We start from the raw sequence: 9156 nt of genomic DNA, 5'->3' as shown, positions 1-9156 counted from the left end.
CATAAGAGTTAAAAGAATATAATTTAAGTTTAATTTTCTTATAATAAGCCATTTTAAAGCAACTTGCAACATACGAAGCTGAAGCAGTATTGTATCAGGCTTATTCAAAAAATGGACAAAACTTTCTTAATAAGTATAATTAGTAAAAGAAATTTAATTTTCTGTAAATTTTTTTCTTTTCTGATGATTATGAATTATTGTACAGTATCGACAACGTTGCTTTTTATAAAACGTCGCACATGCGCACAAAAGTAATGTTCAGGGCGGTAGCTACTACGCTACTAGGTTTCGTCGAACTAGAGCTGTGTTGCAGCTCGTCGCCATGTTTTAGAAAACTGCGCTGTCCCTGATGTGATCGGAAGTCAGCTAAATTAGTACCCAAAAATATTGTGATTAAAATAACGTGGGGTATCCAATTGTAGTTTGTAATTTAATTTACCCGCCTGTGTATTTTTTATTTACTGATGGACTATTTCAACTTGGAAATTTTGTGATTACAATATGGTAAGTCGTCGATCCCAACAGTCCAATTATAAAATGGCGCCTCTTACTTTTCTTTGTTTATTATTACACAAGGTTAGAAAATTAAACGGGTTTATAAATTACGCGAATCGAAGTGGAAATTTGTATAAGTAACTTTAGAAGTAATTTTAGAATTTTTTACGAATTTTACGAGGTTACAACAATTTTTTCCGCTCAAAGGAACTTCTTTAGTCTGCTGCCGTTATTTGGCCGCACAGGAGTCAATACAAAGCTGCGCGTCAGGCAATCTACTTTATCTACTATTTTGAGAGGTTATACTTATCTATGGTTATATCTACTTTAGCATCTGTATAAAAGAGCACGCCACATNCTTTGGAAAGTGCTCTAGCCGCTTGCGAAGACGATCAAGACGTTGCTTTTTCAAAAGTTTTAACAATTTTTTGATATATACATACATTTTGCGCGATTTTCTTTAAAAAATTTACATCTTTATTATACATTATCAATTTTTTTAATAGTTTATTGGCGTTGTATTATTCTAAAGATAATTATCAAATTTAAAACCGCTTTTAATTTTAAAACAAAATAATTCAACAAACGTCGTTATGGAAACATACTTTGAAAGTCAACCTGTAATTATGATCTGGCGTTTTATAAACAGGTTTTGCAATTTTATAAAAATATGCACATGATGTAATATCTAGATGTGATTTTTGAAAATACGGTATTTGTAGAAGTTTGGGGAATGAGTGATGAAGTTCCGGGGACAGGGCATAGCGCCCTGTCCCCTCGGGAGAACCCAGCTCCTCGACACCTGGACCATTCGACAGTCAGGCTTGCTCAGGTTGTTGGAGGCCAGTATGTTTTAACATCTCAACCTCATATAGTTTCTGCTCTTGCACAGGTACCTACATTTTTTTTCTTTAAAAACTAATAAACTTTATTTTTTTTGTATACATGCATTAAGTCGTGTTCCTTGACTTTTTAACTCTTTAAAAGTATATTGAATTAAATGGGTGAAACTTCCGAATCACGGTTTTTTCGACTTTTATTTCTTGGAAATGGCTTAAAATTGATCAACCTATATGAGAAAGTATGGTAGAAGTTGTTTTAAACAATTTTTATTTGAAAATAAATAGATGAGATGAGATAGGTATAACCCCGATAGGAACTTCTGTTATTCAGTTCACTACAAAATTATCTTCATCAATACTGCTCCATACTAAAAAAAAAGTTTTACCTGCTTAATATCCCTTGTATTTTCTAACATTTCCTTCAGCCTCCTTCCAGTGAAATCCATTTTTGAATCAAGATAATAAACCTTTTTGAAAGAAGTAGCTGTATGCTTGGCAATGGTCAAGCATAACTGCGTTTTTCCAGAGGCAGGAAGACCACATATTTCATAAAGTTGACCCGTCAAAAAGCCACCATCTAATAAGATATCTAAACTGTGAAATTAATATATTATTAATTTTATTAGTTTATGACCATTAACCACATTTCACCTTTTAATACCTGATGAAATTATAGCTGATTTAGTTAATATTTCTTTATAGTACTTTAAGCCATTTCTTGTAACAGCGGCGTATTTGTTAGCAATTTGTTTCTTGAGGCAAATAACATCCTAATAACTCACGATGTTTATTTATTTTTTTTTTTTTATTAGTTATTACCTTATACGAGAGACCCGATGAGGCGGTTATTTTCTTTATATCCACTTTTAAAAAGTCATTTATTGTAACTATATTGACGCTAAACAATGATTCTGAAACTTCTTTAGAAAACAATTCATGAATATCTTCACATAATCGCAACATTTTTTTCTAGGTAATTTGATTTCATGACTTTCATAACCGGCATTTAATGAATTTACAAGTGAAAATAGGCGGGGTTTATTTAAAGAAAACAATGTTGCCAATTAGTTGATTAATTTTATTACGTGTAAAGTAATAAACATTAAGTTTGGAATTAAGAATTNTCTTCTACGACCACGACCTCGTCGCCGAGTGGAGTCACACGAATTATTAGTATAAGTCCCTCCAGTAGGGTCAATGCCGCCTCCATCAGACCGAGCTTAGCAAATCAAACTATCGTAAACGCTCTAACGAAGAATAGGCCAAACATCAGGTTACAATTGTTTCCCAACGAAGAACAAACTAACCATTCGCTTTCGTCGAGTAATAATACCACCCCCATAGGTAGAACCGCCGCCAAACGTAGTTTACCTATGACACCTGAAAAAAAGGATACATACTCGTCAAAACTTCAACGAGTTATGAACCATCGGAATGTCCGTTCGAAAATCGTTCGAGAAAAATACAATGAGCACCTACTCGAAAAATATTACCTAGAGAGCGAAGGCAACATCTTGGACTTGTATCAGTTCGCGAAGAGGCCCAAATCACAACATTGCCTAATTTATATGAAAGACCACAGCATAGACGCCATCGATTCCGAAACGGATAATTTGAAGGCGATCGTATGTAGTGACGATAGACTAAGTGCACCTGTAAATAGTCCGATATCCTCCCACCCGCCTGCGACGACAGAAGTCACGCAACACGTTGCTGATATGTCAACAACATCTCAACAACAACAACAACCGCCTCTTATGGAAGCACCTTTAACGTCCACGCCAGATGTAACGAACGCTACAAAATCGAAAAGTCTTATTAGTTACCCAACAGTCAGTAGTCAAGAGCAGATAGTTGAAAAAGCGAAACAAGAAGCGTATGTAGTCCAAAGGATAAATGATTTACAACGGGAAGGACTGTGGTCGGAAAAAAAACTTCCGAAAATACAAGAAATGGCTAGGCCTAAAGCTCATTGGGATTTCCTCTTAGAGGAGATGGTTTGGTTAGCAGCTGATTTTGCACAAGAGCGAAAATGGAAAAAAGCTGCCGCTAAAAAATGCGCTCGCATGGTTCAGAAACATTTCCAAGACAAGGCGATGGCCGCACAAAAAGCCGAAAAGGCACATGAACAGCATCTGCGTCGTGTAGCCGCTTATTGTGCGAAAGAAGTTAAAATTTTCTGGAGCAATATTGAAAAAGTAGTCGAATATAAACAGAATACTCGCCTAGAGGAGAAAAGAAAAAAAGCTTTAGATCAGCATTTAAGCTTTATAGTCGATCAAACAGAAAAATACTCGCAGCTTCTTGCTGAGGGAATGAATAAGTCAACGACGACACCAGTGGGAGGTGATATGAGCGTCGCATCGTCAAATGCACCTTCGAGAACACAATCTGACGACGAGTTTCGGCCAGACGATCAGGGTAGTACGGACGACGAAGAGACGATAGCACAGGAGGAGGCGGCCACAACTGCAGATCAGGAACAAAGCCAAAGCGAAGAAGTCGCTGCATTGCAACGGGAATCCGAAATGGACTTGGAGACTTTCCTTAAAGAACTGCCCAAAGACTATTTAGAAAATAGAGACAATTTTCCTACGACCAGTGATAGCGACGATGAAAGTAATTCAAGCGACGAAGAAGATGTCGACAAAGATAAAAAAAAGAAAGACGATGATTTTAGTCCGGGAACCAGCTCAGAAGAGGACGACGAAGACACAATACGGGAACAAGAAGAAGTAGAAGGGAAACAGGATCACAAGGAAGAATTGGAAGCACTTAAAGGTAATGATTTGCAATACAGTATTTGTATGCATTTATTTATTTCTTCTTGTCACAGCTGAAAGTGAAATGAGTGTGGAGGAGTTGAAAAGAAAATATGCCAACTTGCCACTACTTCCTGAAGACGAAGACGTTTCTATTAAATCTGAAAACGAAGAGCTTGACCAAGAGGCTGGCTCAGATGCTGAGTCTGTTATGTCAACTGACGGTGAGACTTCTTCTGGAGATTACAGTCACGAGGAAACAGAAGAGGTTGGTCTTAAGTCTTTACTAAATGATTCTGTAAAAGACGAAAATTCTAAGACTAGAGAAGAAGACGATCTTATAAACGATGCCGCCGCTATAGCTGAAAGTATACAGCCCAAAGGGAATACACTGTCTTCAACAAACGTAAGATACTTTAAATAATATTACTTTTTCTTTTTAATTTCATTAATTCTACTTGCATGATGACACTTATTTTTCACTGAAGGTTTGAGATCCATTCAGCTCATTCCTGTTAATGATCGGTATGAGGCATTTGTCTGATACAGAACTGAAGAATCTTAATTTTTCTGTTGTTACATTATATGCGCCAATTATGTTTCTTTTTTGCAGGTGGTCACACCAGTTCCGTTTTTATTAAAATATCCTTTAAGAGAATATCAGCACATTGGTTTAGACTGGTTAGTAACCATGTATGAAAGAAAACTTAACGGTATTCTTGCCGACGAGATGGGCCTTGGAAAAACAATACAAACTATTGCACTACTTGCCCATTTGGCTTGTGAAAAAGGTAAACATTCTAAATACAGTTGAACATAATGATTATTATTTATGAAGACTTACACGTAGGTAATTGGGGCCCTCATTTAATTGTTGTACCAACGTCTGTGATGTTAAATTGGGAGATGGAATGCAAGAAATGGTGTCCAGCATTCAAAATACTAACTTATTATGGAACGCAAAAGGAAAGGAAACAAAAACGTATGGGGTGGACAAAACCCAATGCTTTTCACGTGTGTATAACATCCTATAAACTCGTTATACAGGACCATCAGAGTTTCAGAAGAAAAAAATGGAAGTACCTTATTCTTGATGAAGCACAGAACATAAAAAACTTCAAATCGCAACGGTGGCAGCTTCTGTTAAACTTCCAGACACAACAGTAAGTGTTTGTGTGCACTACAAAGTTTTCTTTATTTTGATGATTAATCCAAAGAACCCGTTTCACTGGCAGGCCTTTCTTTCAGACGTTTACTTTTGACAGGAACGCCCCTTCAAAACAATTTAATGGAACTGTGGTCGCTTATGCATTTTTTAATGCCGCACGTATTCCAATCACATCGTGAATTTAAAGAGTGGTTTTCGAACCCGGTCGCTGGCATGATCGAGGGCAATTCTGAATACAACGAGAGTATTATAAAAAGACTTCACAAGGTAAGAAAGCGTTCAATAACCGTATTTTCTTGCTATACAAATTTGTACATAAATACATTTTCCTACATTTTTTTTTGTGATGATTTAATCAATTGCTGAAGGATTGAAAACCATTCATTTCATTCCTGTCTATGAACGACTTTGAGGCATTTGTCTGATTTATTTATTTCGAACTTTTTTTTAATTTCATTAATAAGAAGTACAGTGAGAAGCTATAATAATTATTATCATTTTTTCTCTTGTAGGTTTTGAGACCTTTTCTCCTTAGAAGACTGAAATCGGAGGTGGAAAAACAAATGCCAAAAAAATATGAACACGTTATAATGTGCAGATTATCAAAGAGACAAAGGTTTCTGTATGATGACTATATGTCAAGGGCGAAGTAATTACTCTCAATTTTCCAGTTTAAAAATGTTAATTTTTTCTTGAATATTTGTTTTGTAGAACAAGAGAAACCTTAGCAACTGGTAACCTTTTGAGTGTCATAAATGTTCTGATGCAGTTAAGAAAAGTATGCAATCATCCCAATTTGTTTGAAGTAAGACCAACAACATCACCCTTTCAGTGTGAGGGAATCTCGTTGCACGTTCCCTCTCTTGTTTATTCAGCTTTGGAGTACAACGTTTGGAAGGCAAATTTTTCTTTTCTTTTTATTATGAGTTCATAAGTAAATTAATTAAATTCTGTTTTTCAGAATGTGGATCTTTACTCGGTTAATTTAAATCTCATTCTCATGGAACTTTATCTCAGTGCGTATCAGTGTTACAGGGCGCGACAAACACGTACACCGCGGCGCTTGATTGAAGAGATAATCGAGGGCGCAGGTGACTGTCCACCGCCCCCTTGCCCTCCGTCTAAACTCTCCCTTACAGTACACAAATGCGTCTCCGCATCTGACAGCAGTAACAGCCAGGACGTGAAAAAAAAAGTACCTGCTGCTTCAGTTACTATAAAACAAGAACCATCAACTCCAATAGAAGAAACTCCTAAAAACCCTGTAATGACGACCGGCAGTCCGATAAAAATTGTCCAACAACATTTGGGGGTTCAAATGTCTCCTAATTTGAAACTGATTAAAACACAGCACCAAGGTGTTGCATTGCAATTGATTCAACACCAAGGTAACGTCAAGGGTGAGTTGATTATATTTTGAACTGTTATTATCTTTGATACCTGCAGATTGTTTTTCATCATAAATTTTAACAACTTCGTAGCATCTTTCATGCTGAACATTTTTTTTTTTTTGTTCCTAAAGACTCCAATAACTGGCCAGTTTTAAAATAAGATAGTGCATTTTTTCATAATTATTAATTCATGATAATGTATAATAATTCACTAGTTACATCTGCTAATTAAATTCTACCAATACATTGTTTGAATGCATCTACATGCTCAACTGGTAAATTACTTTTATTTAAAACATAAAATAACATTGCTTACTTGTCCAATTTCCTTCCTCTGTATTTATGAACCTCACCCGTAACGCGGCGCCTCATTTTTCAGCTATACCGGTTATGACGCAAACCGGCAGTCAACAGACGGCGACGGGCGTCGCAGGCGCCGTTAGCCTGTCGTCGGTGTTGAAGGCGTCAGACAAAATAACATTACCGCAGACGTTCGCCCAACTGGTGCAAACGTCGACCGGAAAACATATCCTGCTCACGCCCACCAATGCTAACGTTTCGGCCGCTAACATTACCATTTCCGGATCTGCAGGTACCGAAAAATAAAAAGAAACGGAAATATATTTCACATCATCATTATATTAGCACTTAACAAACAAAATACGTTTTTGTTTTGTTAAATAATGTAATAAGCATACATTTTTATTTAGTTACTACATCCGGAGGTCAAAGGTTGACTGTTCTTTCGAAGCAACCCGTGTCGACTGCTCAAGTAGTCAGTGGAACTAAAGGGGTCGTTAAATTACAGTTGGGATCTGTAACGAATGCTATAGGCTACAGTGCGAACGTAAAAAGGACGGTGTTGTAAAATATAAAAGAAAATACAAATATTTTTTACTTTTAGGTTTCGCCTTCGGCGCCATCTGAAAATTACAAGTCCACCGAAGACGTGAAAGAAACGAAAAAGGTCGGTTCGAAATTCATTGAAAGATTGTACGGTAGTCAAATTAATAGCTTGGACGTCCGGTGGCGAAAACAAAAGTATTCAATACCAAAAAGGCAACCTTTTGTTAGTATCAAAAGTAGTTTTTCATTATTGTGATTTGTCGTAATTATAACGATTGTTTGCTGCAGGTGGAACGGGACGTAGAAATCACTGACTATCGAAAGAATAAAATTGAAATGATAGCAAGGATAAACGATAGGAGATGTAATGCAGTTCCATTATATGGCAAGGATTTTCATGATAGCGTAAAAATCTATAAATTTGAAAAAAAAGTACCTTGGACTGGAGGTAGATTGCACTGCCTTAATGCTCTGTACGGATGTGATCGATTTACAGAAACTGGCGACTGCTTAAGAAAAATGTTACATACTCCTGAACAGAGAATTGAACAGTTAAAAGAAATATTTGACAGGTAAATGCTGGTTTACGTATTTTGTACTGTTAATGTTATTATCTTTCTGTATCCAAGGTGAAAGATGTATTATTATTTTTCACAATTAACAGAAAGAAGAATAAACTTTGTGACTTTACCAACCAAGACACGTTTTACGTATAACTGTTTTGGGTGGAAAGTTTCAAACATTTGTATTTTTTTGTAACTAAATGTATTATTACTAATCACCTTACCACATATTCAATTAGTAATTAATTTTAAGTATTCGGTTCATTTTTGTCTTCCAGATTTGTGTTTTATGTACCTTCCGTGCACGCACCAGAACCTGAACTACGCGTGTTTCACCCGCCTCCTTCGACGTATTGGGGCCGAAAACGCGACATGCAGGTCCTCACTAGATACTTCTCGAAACCAGCTACGCCCCTTCATCCACTCGCTTCAGCGATGGTAACTCAATTTCCAGACCCTCGTCTTATACAATACGATTGCGGTAAGTGTTTTTTTGTATCGTATTTTTATTTTAATAAAATATTGAATATTATAACAGGTAAACTGCAAACCTTGGACGTACTCTTGCGTCGTCTTAAATGGGAAGGGCATCGCGTTCTGATATTCACACAAATGACGAAAATGTTGGATGTGCTAGAGGCATTCCTCAACTTCCACGGTCACATTTATTTAAGACTGGACGGTTCAACGAAAATTGATCAACGACAAGTGTTAATGGAAAGGTTCAATGGAGACCCTAGAATATTTGCGTTCATTCTGTCTACTCGTTCTGGTGGAATTGGAGTCAATTTAACTGGAGCTGACACTGTTATTTTCTACGATTCAGATTGGAACCCGACCATGGACGCACAGGCTCAAGATCGATGTCATCGTATCGGCCAAACTAGAGATGTACACATTTATCGTTTAGTTAGCGAACGTACGATCGAGGAAAACATATTAAAAAAGGCGAACCAGAAAAGACTTCTTGGCGACTTGGCAATCGAAGGGGGCAATTTTACAACAGCATATTTCAAAAGCGTACGTTGAATTAAAAAAAAACTTCAAAACCAATATTTTTTGTCTTATTTTTTTTTTTTTTTTTTTTTT

At 36.5% G+C, this 9156-nt stretch overlaps 2 protein-coding genes across 6 annotated transcripts in view; one reads left to right on the top strand and one right to left on the bottom strand.

Moving 5' to 3' along the window:
- The window catches only part of LOC108741938 (helicase domino), a 109881-nt gene that overhangs the window by 84386 nt on the left and 16339 nt on the right, over positions 1 to 9156 (top strand). Inside the window, exons 3-17 of the mRNA XM_025980415.1 lie at positions 1218 to 1395; positions 2470 to 4118; positions 4174 to 4505; positions 4713 to 4890; positions 4950 to 5262; positions 5348 to 5534; positions 5780 to 5916; positions 5979 to 6165; positions 6229 to 6667; positions 7038 to 7250; positions 7369 to 7505; positions 7563 to 7727; positions 7793 to 8076; positions 8346 to 8548; positions 8606 to 9087. Coding sequence (XP_025836200.1) covers positions 1218 to 1395; positions 2470 to 4118; positions 4174 to 4505; positions 4713 to 4890; positions 4950 to 5262; positions 5348 to 5534; positions 5780 to 5916; positions 5979 to 6165; positions 6229 to 6667; positions 7038 to 7250; positions 7369 to 7505; positions 7563 to 7727; positions 7793 to 8076; positions 8346 to 8548; positions 8606 to 9087 — 5084 coding nt within the window. The remainder of the gene's footprint in view (positions 1 to 1217; positions 1396 to 2469; positions 4119 to 4173; positions 4506 to 4712; positions 4891 to 4949; positions 5263 to 5347; positions 5535 to 5779; positions 5917 to 5978; positions 6166 to 6228; positions 6668 to 7037; positions 7251 to 7368; positions 7506 to 7562; positions 7728 to 7792; positions 8077 to 8345; positions 8549 to 8605; positions 9088 to 9156) is intronic.
- On the bottom strand, positions 1670 to 2360 carry LOC108741937 (DNA repair protein RAD51 homolog 4-like). 5 transcript variants are annotated; one of them, XM_018476911.1, is made up of 3 exons: positions 2157 to 2360; positions 1989 to 2107; positions 1670 to 1931 (listed from the first exon to the last, which is right to left on the bottom strand). In XM_018476911.1, exons 1-3 carry the CDS (start codon positions 2298 to 2300, stop codon positions 1706 to 1708), a joined length of 489 nt encoding a protein of 162 aa, XP_018332413.1. In that variant the 5' UTR covers positions 2301 to 2360; the 3' UTR covers positions 1670 to 1705. The 5 variants fall into 5 exon arrangements, 3 of the variants coding, with proteins under 3 accessions (XP_018332413.1, XP_018332414.1, XP_018332415.1); XM_018476912.1 differs by having other exon boundaries at positions 1670 to 1914; positions 1999 to 2107; XM_018476913.1 differs by having other exon boundaries at positions 1850 to 1931; positions 1999 to 2107.

This window comes from Agrilus planipennis, unplaced genomic scaffold, assembly GCF_000699045.2.
Source record: "Agrilus planipennis isolate EAB-ADULT unplaced genomic scaffold, Apla_2.0 scaffold41, whole genome shotgun sequence".
In the NCBI taxonomy this organism is placed as follows: Eukaryota; Metazoa; Arthropoda; class Insecta; order Coleoptera; family Buprestidae; genus Agrilus; species Agrilus planipennis.
The sequence above is the reverse complement of the archived record's forward strand: the minus strand, read 5'-3'. Positions and strand labels throughout refer to the sequence as shown.

Bases quoted from the DNA above. Each gene is read 5' to 3' on its own strand.
- LOC108741937 (XM_018476911.1), bottom strand. From the start codon at position 2,300: ATGTTGCGATTATGTGAAGATATTCATGAATTGTTTTCTAAAGAAGTT. The intron at 2,108-2,156 runs GTAATAACTAAT...GTGAGTTATTAG, and splicing joins CATCGGGTCTCTCGTATAAG to GATGTTATTTGCCTCAAGAA. The intron at 1,932-1,988 runs GTGAAATGTGGT...TTAATTTCACAG, and splicing joins ATTTCATCAGGTATTAAAAG to TTTAGATATCTTATTAGATG.